Source organism: Etheostoma spectabile, chromosome 3 (genome assembly GCF_008692095.1).
Source record: "Etheostoma spectabile isolate EspeVRDwgs_2016 chromosome 3, UIUC_Espe_1.0, whole genome shotgun sequence".
NCBI classification, from domain to species: Eukaryota; Metazoa; Chordata; class Actinopteri; order Perciformes; family Percidae; genus Etheostoma; species Etheostoma spectabile.
The window spans coordinates 11802699-11816861 of record NC_045735.1 but is presented as its reverse complement, the minus strand read 5'-3'; the positions used below and the strand labels follow the sequence as shown (position 1 = coordinate 11816861).

Here is a 14163-nt window from a genome sequence, read left to right as displayed (position 1 = left end):
AATTACTTTTTAAAAGTAACTTGCCCAACACTGACAATTAGCCTAGGGTTTTCTATCAAGTCATTTATAGATCTCGACCACAGTCTGTGATTTCAAAGTTTACTTAAATGCAGCTTTATTTTGAGGCAAAACAGAGAAAGAAAAGAGACAAAGTGACTGTCTTTGTTGTTTGGCAAAAATGTAGCTGTTGCACAAACTCTTGGGCAGTTCAGTGCTTGGGTTTCGTCTTTTTTTTCCCTGATAGTGTTTAAAACTTTCTTGTGGCACAGCTAGAGACAGTGATGTTTCCTGTTTTCCTTTTTTACTGCCTCAAAACACAGCTTGACAAGTCTGGTTGCCTGTTACATGATTGGCCACCGCAGTGTGACGTCGGGTTGCGTCCTAAACTTACTACCCCCCATTGAAAGTGGTCCCTCGGCCAACGCTGACAATGGGAATTTAGCTTAGCCTGCTTAGGCAGTGTTGTTTGTAATGTTACATTTTTATTACTGCTGTGAGTGTTGTGGTCTGCTGCCTTCCCCAACCTGTTGTGTACCCCTCTCCCTCGTTTTTCTTTCCCCCTCCCCTTTGTTTTGTTGGTTTTGCCCCCCCCTCTCCCCCCCCCCCCCCCTCTTGCTCATTTTTTTATATTTATTGTCTGCTTTTTTCCTATGTGTTGTCTGTTTGCCGTGAGGGCGTTCCAGGGGATTCAGAGGCGTGGCTTCCATCAGCACTCCGTCTTCCACTCAGCTGTTTCCCATCACTCATCATCCCACTGCCATTCATAAACCGGGCTGACCGTTCCTCAGCGCCAGATCGTTACATGCATTACTGTGGTAACTAGGCCCCCAGTCGAATCCACTCTTGTTTTCTTCTGCCTGTGTTCTCTGACTTACCTTGTGTTTCCCTCGCAGATCCGTCCGTTGTCCGTCAGTGCTGCCTACCATCCTCTCAACCACCCACCCTCAGTCCGCGTCTGTGTTTGTCATCTTCCGCTCTCATTAAACCACCTGAACTGTACTCAGTCTTCGTGCATTTGTTATCTCTGTGGTTCTGTCTTACTGAAACGTAACAGAACGATCTGGCCAATATGGACGCCACAGAGGTACCACAGCCCCCGGAGACCGACGGCATCCAGCGTGCTATCCAGTCACAGGGGTCTTTATTGGGTCAACACAACCAGCTAATCCACACGCTTCTGGAGAACAATCAACAACTCATTGCACAGGTCGCCCAGTTAACGGCACAAGTATCACGGCTGTCTGTTGTTTCCTCACCTTCCCTTTCTGCTCCCTCTGCTTCTCCGACTGCTCCCACAGACATGGCGGCTCCCTCATCTCTTCGTGAACCGCCTATCAACGCTCCGGAACCGTTCTCTGGTGATTTGGACAAGTGTCGTGGGTTCCTCCTCCAGTGTGGGCTCATATTCCAGCAACGGCCACAGTCATTCTCATCGGAATCATCCAAAGTACACTATGCCCTGGGGTTGCTCAGGGGTCGTGCTCTGGCTTGGGCTGAGGCGGTATGTTCCAACCGCCTACCCTCAGGCATAACTTTTGACACTTTCTCTGCGGATTTAAAAACTGTGTTTGACCATCCGGACCATGTTGGCAGCGCTTCCAAACGACTGTTGGCTCTCAGGCAGGGGGCTGAGAGCGTGGCTACATACTCCGTCGACTTTTGGACACTAGCGGCGGACTCCCAGTGGAACGAGGAAGCATTACGGGGGGCATTCCTGAACGGTTTGAGTGACGTTATTAAAGACGAATTAGCTGTTCGGGATGACCCTGTAAACCTTAATTCTCTCGTGTCTCTTGCCATTACACTGGACAACAGGTTGCGGGAGAGGAAGCAGGCGAGGAGCGGCCGGGCTCACCCTCCTGGCCGGGCTGCGGCGCTGTCGAGGACCCCTACCACTAACTCCCCGCTGTTACCCTCTGCCTCCCCGGCTGGTACATCCAGAGAGGCGGATGAGGCCATGCAGCTGGGTCGGACACGGCTCTCTCCTGCGGAGCGACAGCGCCGCATGTTGGCCGGTGAGTGCTTGTACTGCGGCGATGCATCTCACCTTGTTGCCACCTGTCCCGCTCGGCCAAAAGGCACGACTCGCTAGCTTACGTGGGCGTTCTAGCGAGTCCTGTTGAAAACATTATGCCCACAGCGCCCCGGTTAATGGTCCCAGCCACGCTGCAGTTCAAGACTCTCTCTCTGCCCCTCTCCGCACTCCTTGACTCCGGTGCGGAGGACAATTTTATTGACTCTTACCTGGCAGCTCGTACTGGATTTCCTATTGAGCCCGTCGACAGCCCACTTCGTGTTACAGCCATTAACGGCAATACTCTCGCTAGAGTTACGCATCAGACCGTGCCTATTACCCTAGTCTTGTCCGGTAACCATAGGGAGACCATTAGCTTTAAGCTTATGTCCGCTTCCACCACTCCTCTCATCCTCGGTTTCCCTTGGTTGAAGCGCCATAATCCCCAGATAGATTGGCAGCGACATGCTATACGTAGCTGGAGCGACCGCTGTCACTCGGAGTGTCTGGGCTCTGCCGTACCTCCGGTGGTGTGCGTCCCCGCGTCCGCGGACCCTCCTTCTGACTTGTCCTCCGTCCCCTCCGATTACTCTGACCTGGCGGAGGTGTTTAGTAAGGACAGAGCCCTGTCCCTACCTCCCCATAGACCTTACGACTGTGCCATAGACCTGCGGCCTGACGCACCGTACCCTAAGAGTCGGCTGTACAATCTGTCCCGGCCGGAGAGAGAGACTATGGAGCGATATATCGGTGACTCGCTCGCTGCCGGCATTATCCGCCCGTCGTCGTCTCCCTTGGGGGCGGGTTTCTTTTTTGTGGGGAAGAAAGATAAGTCGCTGCGTCCCTGCATAGATTTCCGTGGCCTTAACGATATAACCATTAAGAACAAATACCCCCTGCCTCTCATTAACTCCACGTTCGAGCCCCTGCGGGGCGCCACGGTGTTCTCCAAGCTGGACCTTCGTAATGCATATCACCTAGTCCGTGTCCGACAGGGGGATGAGTGGAAGACAGCATTTAATACTCCCTTGGGACATTTCGAATACTTAGTTATGCCGTTTGGTCTTACTAACGCCCCGGCCGTTTTTCAGAACATGGTGAATGACGTTTTGAGGGATTTTTTGTACCGTTTTGTTGTGGTGTACCTCGATGACATTCTCGTTTTTTCCTCCTCCATGTCGGACCACGTCGCCCACGTACGTCAGGTCCTGCAGCGCCTGTTAGAGAACAAACTGTACGTCAAAGCCGAAAAATGTGAGTTCCACCGGCGCTCTGTCCCGTTTCTAGGGTTCATAGTGGAGGGTGGGCAGGTGTCAGCGGATCCCGAAAAGACTAAGGCTGTTACTAACTGGCCTACGCCCGCTACCCGGAAACAGCTGCAGCGTTTTCTGGGCTTTGCCAATTTTTATCGCCGGTTCATCAGGAATTTTAGCCAGGTAGCGTCTCCCTTGACCAAACTCACGTCTCCCAAAGTTCCGTTTCTCTGGTCCCCTGTTGCTGAGCAAGCCATGGTGAGGCTTAAACAGCTGTTCTGCTCCCCGCCGGTGCTTAAACACCCTGATCTGTCACTCCAGTTCGTGGTGGAGGTGGACGCTTCGGCCTCTGGAGTGGGTGCCGTCCTGTCCCAACGTTCCCCCTCCGACCAACTGCTGCACCCTGTGCTTTTCTGTCTAAGAAATTATCCCCGCAGAACGGAACTACGACGTGGGCAACCGGGAGCTGTTGGCGGTAAGGTGGCTTTGAGGAGTGGCGTCACCATTTGGAGGGTGCGGAGAACGTTTGTGGTCTGGACCGACCACAAAAACCTGGCTTACTCCAGTCTACCAGGAGGCTCTCATCTCAACAAGCCAGGTGGGCTCTGTTCTTTAGCAGGTTCGATTTCACCTTGACGTACCGTGGGTTCACGGAACGTGAAGCCGGACGCCCTGTCCCGGCTATTCGACGGCCCTGAGGACGTGCAAGTCCGAGACGGTGTGCCACTGCCTGTGTGGTGGCTGCTGTCGGTGGGAGATCGAGGCTCTGGTGGGGCTGCCAACCCAGGACCCCGACCCGGAGGGGGTCCTGCTAACCGGTATCCGTTCCTGATCGGTACGGTCACAGGTGTTGCAGTGGATTCACACATCACGTTTCTCTGTCATCCTGGGGTGCATCGTACATCCACGCGTTGAAGCGCCACTTCTGGTGGCCGTCCATGAACACTGACGTTGGGCCTACGTTGCTGCCTGCCGTCTGTGCGCGGGGTAAGGCCTCTCATCGTCCGCGGTGGCCTGCTTCTGCCGCTTCCGGTTCAGTCGCCCTTGGTCTCACGTGGCTCTGGACTTCGTCACCGGCCTGCCCAAGTCTAAAGGTAATGACACTATACTCACCGTGGTGGACAGATTCTCTAAATCTGTCCACTATATAGCATTACCCAAATTACCCACGGCCAGTGAGACGGCTGACTCTTAGTCCAACATGTATTCCGTCTCCATGGATACCTGTGGACATCGTTTCCGATAGAGGCCCACAGTTCATTTCGTGTGTGGAGGGATTTTTGTTCCGCTCTGGGTGCTTCTGTTAGTCTGTCCTCGGGTTCCTCCCAGACGACGGTCAGACGGAGAGGGCAATCAGACCTGGAAACATCCCTCGCTGTGTGGCAGCACAGAACCCCACCACCTGGTCGACCATCTACCCTGGATCGAATATGCCACAATTCTCTGGTCACCTCCGCCACCGGGCTCTCGCCCTCGAGGTGGCCCGGGTTCCAACCCCCGTTGTTTCAGCCCAGGAGGGAAAATCTGTGCCGTCCGTGCAGGACAACCTCCGCCGCTGTCACCGGGTGTGGGTCCGAGGCCGGCTCCTTGCTTCGGACGTCCGACCGCACAAGACTGTGGCGGACAGACGCCGGTCCGGCTCCGCCCTTCCAACCGGGCCAACGGGTATGGCTCTCATCCAAGAACATCCCTATTCGCACGGAGTCTAGGAAGCTCTCCCCTCGGTACCTGGGTCCGTTTGTAATCGAGGCCATCGTGAACCCTGCGGCTGTCCGGCTCAAGCTGCCTGCCGCCATGCGGGTCCATCCCACATTCCACGTCTCTCAACTGAAGCTGGTGTCCCCCAATCCCCTCTGTCCTCCGGAGGAACCGCCCCCGCCTGTTCGTCTCATCGACGACCAGCCGGCCTACACGGTCCGCCGGCTCCTGGACGCCCGGAGGCGTGGGCGGGGCCTGCAATATTTGGTGGACTGGGAGGGGTACGGGCCCGAGGAACGGTCTTGGGTTCCCCGGAGGTTCATCTTGGATCCCCAGCTGGTGAGGGACTTCCATAGGGACCGTCCTGTTGGGGCGCCTGGAGGCGCCCGTTGAGGGGGGGGTACTGTTGTGGTCTGCTGCCTTCCCCAACCTGTTGTGTGTCTCCCCTTTTCTTCCCTATGTGTTGTCTGTTTGCCGTGAGGGCGTTTCCAGGGGATTCAGAGGCGTGGCTTCCATCAGCACTCCGTCTTCCACTCAGCTGTTTCCCATCACTCATCATCCCACTGCCATTCATAAACCCGGGCTGACCGTCTCCTCAGCGCCAGATCGTTACATGCATTACTGTGGTAACTAGGCCCCCAGTCGAATCCACTCTTGTTTTCTTCTGCCTGTGTTCTCTGACTTACCTTGTGTTTCCCTCGCAGATCCGTCTGTTGTCCGTCAGTGCTGCCTACCATCCTCTCAACCACCCACCCTCAGTCCGCGTCTGTGTTTGTCATCTTCCGCTCTCATTAAACCACCTGAACTGTACTCAGTCTTCGTGCATTTGTTATCTCTGTGGTTCTGTCTTACTGAAACGTAACAGTGAGTTTAGACTTTAAGGTGGAAAAGCAGGAGTCACTGTATATGTATATCAAAGTAAACCTTTTTTGCTCTGCAACAAATTGCTGCCAATTTTGGGAGATTTTACTTACGCGCTGACTTTTATCCTTAATGTTCTTTTGATTTCTTTGATCACAACATTATGTAGATATGCAAATGCTTATCTTTCTCACAGATACAGACTTCCTAAAGCTCTCCTTCCTTGTCCTTGTGGGTCTGTGTCCATCCCAATTTCCTCCTAATTTCCTCTCACTTTTCTTTCCCATTCCACCACCCTCCCCCCTCCTCTCGTTCCCCACCTCCTCCCTCCTCTCTCTGGTGGCCCGTGAGCCCGAAGGTTTGGAGGTCTGAAAAACCAGCCATGTCTAATGGTACACAGCCCCCTCATACTGCAGGGTGGGCAACTTCAAAAGAACAGCGCCAGCCCCCCAGAGGTATGCAAACACACATATAGTCACATGAGCTCCCTCCTTTTCTTTCTCACACTCTCAAAACACCCCCCACACACACACACACGCACGCACGCACGCACGCGCACACGCGCACACACAGCAAATCTTAGTGTACACCCTCTCTTGTTGCTTTGCATGCACACGCGCATACACAGCCTGCAAGATTTCAATTAAGCAGCACTTTTAATGTTTTGGCACTGTCTCCTCTGCTTCCTGTTTTTTATTTTCCCTTTGTTTTGCTTATTTATATGTACTTTATTCTTGTTTTTCCCTTTATCAGGATCTCCCTTTTCAGCCAAGCTAGTCTCAGAGCGCTGCCTCGGCTGAATAATTATCATACAGCCCAACAACTCTTCAGAAAGGGCTCTATGTGAATGATGCAATCAAGAGACAACTAAGCAACCTTTTTGTTACCCAGGCAAGAGCTGAATTGGGGAGTCTCATGAGGCCAGACCTCAAGCCAAGTGACTTTATGCCAACAGTCAAAGGTATGGCTATGCAAGATTATGTGGATGACTCAGGAATCTCTGCTTGTGTGTGTGTGTGTGTGTGTGTGTGTGTGTGTGTGTGTGTGTGTGTGTGTGTGTGTGTGGTGTGTCAGCGACCAACCCAAGCTCTTCCATGGTTATTGTATAAGTTTTTATTCAAGTGATGCAGAAAAAGTGAGCAAGCGAGCACAGACAGTGGCTTTCATCCCGGGTGTCAAGGTGAAAGTGTGTGTTTGTGAGTGTCAGGTGTCCCTGACACCCGGAGTGTGTTGATTGTCTTCTCTCTCTCTGTCATCAAAGCCAGTGATTTTGCCTTTTGATTTGCTTTCGTTCTGTCCGACTAATAAAACCTTTTTTTGACTTGAGGCCCCAGATAAATGCAGTTAACTAGAAGAAGTATAAAAACAGCAACATTTCAGATCACATTTGCCAACATGAAACTATCAGAAATACCAGCTTTCTGATATTTTGGCATGTTGAAACACATCTAGGCTGGTGTAGGCTCATTGTGCCAGCCCCTTTAATTACATACAATATGAAATAGTAGAGTGTTACACAGAAATTGTTGTTGAGACAGGACAACAAAGAGCAAGGGAAACTATAACACAGCTACAACAAAGACATGCTTGTTTGTACATGTTGATTGGGCTATCATCAAAGAGAGACTGAAAGAAATGTTTATATTTAAATTTTTGTCTCATAACAGCACACATAAATAGAACTTTTTATGTAAGAGCGTGTGTGTGTTCGTATTTCTTACCTTTTCTAACCCAGGCAGGCGTGTGCACCTGGTGTGTCACAGTGTAACAGGAGGGATGCTTTCCTTTGACCAGCTCGTTCCATTGGATGATGTCCACTGAATCAAAGTCCGTCCTCGGACTGAGTCTCTCAAACAGAGAGATCTGAGCTGAAGTAAAATGCAAAGCACTGACCTGGGATAACACACACACACACACACACACACGCACAGATGATGCAGAAAAATGAAGACTCGTGACAATGTTCTGCCCCTATTCTTCTGTGTATTACCTGTCCTCCAATGTCTCCTATGGTGAGGACAGCCTGGTCCGGGTGAGAGGGATCCACCCAGTAGTCTAGACACCAGGGAGTAAACTTCAAACCCTAGAAAAGAAAAGAAGTGGTGTATACTACGTTATATTTCATGTCCATCGACACATTTTTCAGGTTGAATTAAATGCACTCTGGATACTCAACATCCAGAGTGTGATAGGGTGGTAGAAAACAATTTTCTTTAGAGGAGGATTACAGCTATAGCTGTTACCTGGAGTTTATACTTGCAGCTGAAGTCCTGTTTTGACAGAATGTCATAAAAACACACCTCCTTACTTGTGAAAGACACTGCTATCTGAGAAAAAGGGAAAACTAGTTGATTAGAAACCGAGAGACACACAATTTCCCAGACTGATAATTGGTGCATAACTGGAAAATCTTCATCTGTGTCATACAACAGAAAATGTTTTTCACCCACCACAATCTGTAGATTAAAGAATTGCTAATGAAAAGTGTTGATCAATAATTGATGATTTTATTACTGAAAACATATTTATTTTCTAAACATTATGCAACTGCTTCATGTCTGCAATGCCATTAACCCAAACCACTGATCAATAATTAAATGACTGAGTGAAATGCTTGTTTACCTCTGTGCAGTACAACAACTGCCCCAATAACTCAGACTAGTTATCAATAATTCATTTATATAATTCTTCTTCAGTTGTGTAAACTATGCTACAACATAACCAGGACACCAACCAATAACTAAACTGACTTGTTTGCTGTGTGACTTTCTAAAAGTGAAAGTCACCTTATGCACATTGTGCAGCAGCACCATGTCTGTGACCCAGAGGTCTTTGGGTTTGACCGTGTTGTTTTGCAGTCGATGTGTGTTCAGGAGGGTCATGTCCTCTCTGTCCCGCAGCCCCACAGTTCCTCCCTTACTCACAGTCAGATACTGACCTGCACTCTGCAGGTACAACACCTGGGGAGACCAGAGGACATGACAAAATAGTATTTAACCCAGACAAATACACGGATTGGGGAAAGCAACAGACAGCATCTCTGCTTACTTCACACTTGTAAAATTAACCTTCAGAACAGCTTTAATGCTCTTTGTGATACAGCATGTGACATTTCGATGTGACATTTAAGATTAATTTAGTAGTAGCTATTATACTTATCAGTAAGGCCACAATAAAAGAAACTCTGTATGGGAAAATATGTGAGTACCAAAACCTTAAAACAGAAGCTAAACTGGAAGTGGAAATTGTATTATAATATGTGCATAAAAATATGGATGAGTGCAGCTTTAAGTATTTTTTTCACCACCCTGCTGAAGTGGTGCCTTTACTGACAGTGTTTTAAACTGAAATTAGTCTTCTTAGCCCCATTAATCTGTCTGCTTCTTTAAGACTGAGCTATGCTAAAGGGGTCAAAACCTTCCAGCCATTTGGGAAACAACTTACACAACATTCAGACATTTTGACATTCTCAGGATTGAAAGATTAAAGTGGTGAGCCATCACTTTATCCACAGCAGTAGGCACTTAATACCTGCCGCTTCATTTACATATTAATTAATAGATGTTAAACTAAAAGGAGTCCCGAGCCATTTATCTCAATAGAGGTGTGCCATTTTGATGAAGACCCTATTACTTTCAAACTTTTCCTTGTTCAATAATGTGGAATTCCACTCAGTCAGCACAGTTTTGGATTCTCCAGTCAATCATGTCTATGTCTTGTTGTCATGTCATGTTTAAAATATATATTCAACATATTCCAACGCTCATAACAAATTCATCTTCTCTTAAGCCTCAAAGAGGTCAGTGACCTTTTACCTTTTGAACTGGGTCTCGATGCGGACAGCTCAAAGTATGTGGAGGCTTCCAGCGAGGGACACTACTGGTTCTGGTGTTCTTAACTTTATCAGAAAGCTCCAGTAGCAGAAAAGAGCACAGGCCTCCCCAGTCAACACGACCCTCTTCCTTCACGGCGTCGATGTCCAGGAGAAGGCCGCGGTGCTCCTGAGTGACAACCACGCTGTCAAACAGGAGGCCATATTCCTCCTTGGAGCCACAACCAACTGACGACCAAGCCAGATCGATAAATTCAGTTCTGGACAAGGAGCGAGGTGCACCCAAAGGGTCCTGCAGGAGAGGAGGGTTTCCTGTGTGAATTAAAGGTGTTGAAACATAAACTTATTAATAAACTGGGGAAAAAAAACTGACCAGAAAAAGGCCCTGTAGCTTTCCATAGTCCTCAGTGTTCATTCTGCTCTCAAGCTGTGCCACCTCCATCCTTGTTCCCATGGTTACAGCTCAAACCTGTCAACTAATAACATACATACCAGACAAGGTCAGGAAGGTACAGCATGTGTATTTGAGTTTGTAATAAAAACTCAGTCAAATAATAGATTCCTTGCATTTATAGGTGTTACATGTCAAACAAATAGCTTCCTGCTCCAGTAATCCCTTAGAAACCTGTTTCCCAGCAGGTTTCCGTGTCACCATAAGCATACGGCAGAGTCACAGCAGCGGGATTCTTGTGTTGGTTCTTTTCGGTCTATCCAAATAATGTCTGTGTTGAATGATGTGAAAAGGTCTTTCATTTTCAACAGAAATTTAATTTGTCAGGTAATGTGAAATAAAATACTGTCAGTCAGTAGGTGAGCAGCAGCATGAATAATTGTATGAATGAAAGATAGGATTTGTTAAATTAGCCTGTGTGGTGATTAAAAGCATGTTTGAGGAGCTGTGAGAGGATAAAAAAGTGTCTTTGTAACAAACACTCTAGCCCGACATTAACGTTTATGAGACAAATTCATTGGAAGTGGCATCAAACTGAGCTGAGATTTAGATGACATGGTGTGTGATGAAAGCCAAAATCAATGCTTGCTGCAGCTATTATCTTCTTTTACAATTCTGAATAACTGCCACATGATCTTGATGTGATAGTCTATCTACTTCTTTATTTACAATGACAAGTATTTGACCGCAACAGAGGTTTTGCAGTAAATTAAAAGACATCCTGACTGAGCTGATGCAGGTACAGCTGTCTGAACAAATGCAAAACATATCCAATATATCAATGCTACTATCTGTCATTTATGGAACTACTGTCAATCAAATACATTTTACAAGGTAACTTAACAGAAAAAAATAAAAAATTGTACAGTGCTGTCATATCTGCTGGCAAACAAAACCCACTTACCAGGGTTGCCTCTCTTCTTCCTAGATGGCCCCTTCAGGTTCAGTCAACGCTCTTAAATCTGTCACGGATGGATTTCTATCTAGGGTTTATTAAAGCATATCATCCACTGCAGTCAAACTGTCCGAAAAGTCATCTCAGTACCAGGCTGTAACTGCAACGACAGGCTCTTGGCCTGGCAAAGTCACTGTCAAGTTAACTGTACCTTTCTGCCAATGTGTAGGCTCCAAACACTTCAGTCAAGCAGGTTTTTAAATCATGCAGTTCATATAGCAGAGAAAACACAGTTTCTCAGTTAATCGCATATTCCAATTCACCAAAATGAAGAAGAAAAAAAACTGTGCCAGAGCACTATGGTCTGAGGTGCTGATACACCATTCTTAAATGTATGACATTTCAAACAAATCCTCAGTCTAAGGGTGGGCCATCTTGGCTTTGGCTGAGTCTTGTCCGGAGGAGATTCTTTGTGTCCAGAGGTTTGTCTAAGCCAGCGATGTCTGAGAAGCAATCAACACTAACAGCCCCGTCTGCAGCACACACACCCAGAGGGAGTTAACGAACTGCCCCCAAACACACACGCACATGCAAGTTTATTATCCCTCACTCTCAAAGACTCAGGCTAAGTTTCCAGGCAACCAAGTAGTCAAAAAGAGTTGTGTTTGTTAGTCCAGGCCCTATCGTCAGTATGTAACACAGTGTGTGTGTGTGTGTGTGTGTGTGTGTGTGTGTGTTACTTCTATTCATGGATTAGGCACTGGAGAGAAGATAATCTGTGTGAGGTACAATTACCCCCCCTACCCAGATACACACATAAACCATAGCTACAGCAACACAATGCACAAGCCCATCAGTATTCTACTGCCACTCATAAAAGTGTTCATGCATTGTAACAAAAAAACTACCAAGTGAAAAAGTACCAATGTGAACCTGGACCTGAACAAAAATAAACCAGACACCACCAGAGCTTTATAGTGCCATTCAAATGCCTTTGAGAATTCCTGTTGGTCACTCATTGCCACCCCCACACACACAGGAAAGAAAGTCTCCTCTGGGATATACAGTGTATATACAATTTACTATATGTCTATACTGTATATATTTTTCAAACTCAGAAATATATATGACTGTATGACCGCAAGCACGAATGCACACAAAAGCTATACATCCAACGCATATATTATCGTTTCCCTCCGTGCTGCTTCAGTGACCACGACCAATCCCTGCGAGTGATTTAATGGCCTGGAATAACTTGAATTAGCTGATTACAGCGGTCGTCAACGGTGACAGGATCAGAAAATTAGGTCTCAGCAATTTCAATAATAAAGCTTGGAAAATGAACACTATCACAATTGGATTACAGTGGTGCATGTAGAAGCCAGTGCAGAGCCCAAAATAGTCCACCACAAATCCACCATGGAAAATCCACTATTATACAGGGAGAAGAATAAAGTTGCTGGAATTGGGGGGGGTTGGGGGGGGGAATGGTATGGATCTTAGTATTGGAAGTAAAGATGTGCATGGGAAGAGAGAAAACGCAAGGGAAACTGAGCAGAAATGAAGCACTTTCATAAAACAATTCACATCTGAAGGGAGAACCACTTTTGAAAATCTTTCTCCAATGACTCTTTAATTTCTAATAACAAAAATAATGCTTTTTCAACACTCTCAATGGTTTTTGTGGAAGAGAATTGTATTTACATTTGTTTTAAGGACTATTTTCATGGACATTAAAGAAAGACAGAAAAAAAAATGGTCAAACACAATTGTGTAAATCAAGTATTATTCAAGATCTGTGGCATCAAATTCTTTGAAAAATGGATAAAATTCAAATAAGTCACTAACCATAAAATTAGGATTGAGTGGATTTATAGATTCATAGCTTTAAGTATAGAAGTTACAAGAAATACCCACCTACCTTCAGTCACTGTAATTGTTACACGTTGTCAGTCTGAGAATTATTGATGTTCGGTGGACCTGATTTCTCAAAACAAGTCTTCTTCTGCCGTTTGTTGTAATTACCTTCTACAACTTTTGAATAGAGACTAGAAGCCAACCTGTTTTGAGCACTATGTTTGTGCCCATGATCGCAGCTGCGCTCTCTCACTTCCCCATGTGAGATTGCGGTACAAAACAAAACAAAAGGATTTGTTCACTGATGTAAAGTATCAGACATTGAAACAGATGTTGGGAAATTTCTGAAGAAATCTCTGATGAAACACAGTGACAGCTTTGGTGGAAGGATCTCAGTGTGGTATCCTGCCATCTCTGGTTATGTGTGCCACATTTAAAACAAAAACAAAAAAAATCACCAGCTAACAAAATCTTATGTTCAAAAATGTTCATGGTGTTTTTCCCTTTTTTGAGAAATACAGGATAAAAAAAATTAAAAATAAATCACACAAAATTAGATTTGCTTGGTTTTCTTGTGAAAAGCGTAATACCTTTACCTGTTCAGTTTTTTTAAAAACCATTTAAATCAGAGGACAATTCACGGTGGTTGAATTGCTCACACCACATTTCACAAGTAGATATTATTTTAAAAGAATACGCTAAGTTTGTTAAAACAGAGCTTATCACGGTCTCCCCTTGCTATAGATGGGTGGACCAATGCATATTTTGTATCAGCGCATGCATTGTTTTAGTCTAGCTTAGACTATTTTAATGTAGTGAATGGAATCCTATGTTGCTGGTTAGCATATTGTGATTAAAAGTGAGCCAACAACAACAACAAAAAACTAATTACTTTTTGCAATGCAGATTAAGAATAGATGGTTTCCTAGGCGGATATTGATTTGGGACTATATTGGGTGGAAGTAGACTACAGTCTTGTTTACAGTAAACAATTACTGTTTATTGGGTCCATTACTTCTTGATCTTGACTGTCTGAAAAGTCTTCTCTTCGTCTCTCTCAAAATCTGCCTAGTTCATCGCCATTCACTGTCTACTGTAGGAAAAATAGCCAGCTATTCATGCTGGGTATGTTGACTGAAGTTGGGGGTTTTAAGGTGCTGTGTGATCTCTGCGTTCATGTAGTAGTGCTTCGTCTGTACTTCCACCCAATATAGTTTCAGTTCAATATCTGACTAGGAAATTGTCAAGTCTTATTCTGCATTGCTATTTGTACTTAGGAATACGCAGGCCACAAGAAGTAAT

The 14163-nt window shown here is 46.4% G+C and overlaps 2 protein-coding genes across 2 annotated transcripts in view; both read right to left on the bottom strand.

Annotated features, from left to right (window-relative positions):
• Window positions 1-12036, bottom strand: part of LOC116681551 (WD repeat-containing protein 49) — a 31510-nt gene extending 19474 nt beyond the window's left edge. Inside the window, exons 1-7 of the mRNA XM_032509642.1 lie at window positions 11014-12036; window positions 10032-10127; window positions 9642-9950; window positions 8613-8786; window positions 8070-8153; window positions 7817-7909; window positions 7548-7719 (exon numbers count right to left, since the gene is read on the bottom strand). Of these exons, the coding sequence (XP_032365533.1) occupies window positions 7548-7719; window positions 7817-7909; window positions 8070-8153; window positions 8613-8786; window positions 9642-9950; window positions 10032-10112 (913 nt within the window). The 5' untranslated portion in view covers window positions 10113-10127; window positions 11014-12036. The remainder of the gene's footprint in view (window positions 1-7547; window positions 7720-7816; window positions 7910-8069; window positions 8154-8612; window positions 8787-9641; window positions 9951-10031; window positions 10128-11013) is intronic.
• pdcd10a (programmed cell death 10a) overlaps window positions 6856-14163 on the bottom strand; it is a 17095-nt gene continuing 9787 nt past the window's right edge. The window contains exon 9 of the mRNA XM_032511668.1: window positions 6856-6893. The gene's annotated coding sequence lies outside the window, so the exon portion shown is untranslated. The remainder of the gene's footprint in view (window positions 6894-14163) is intronic.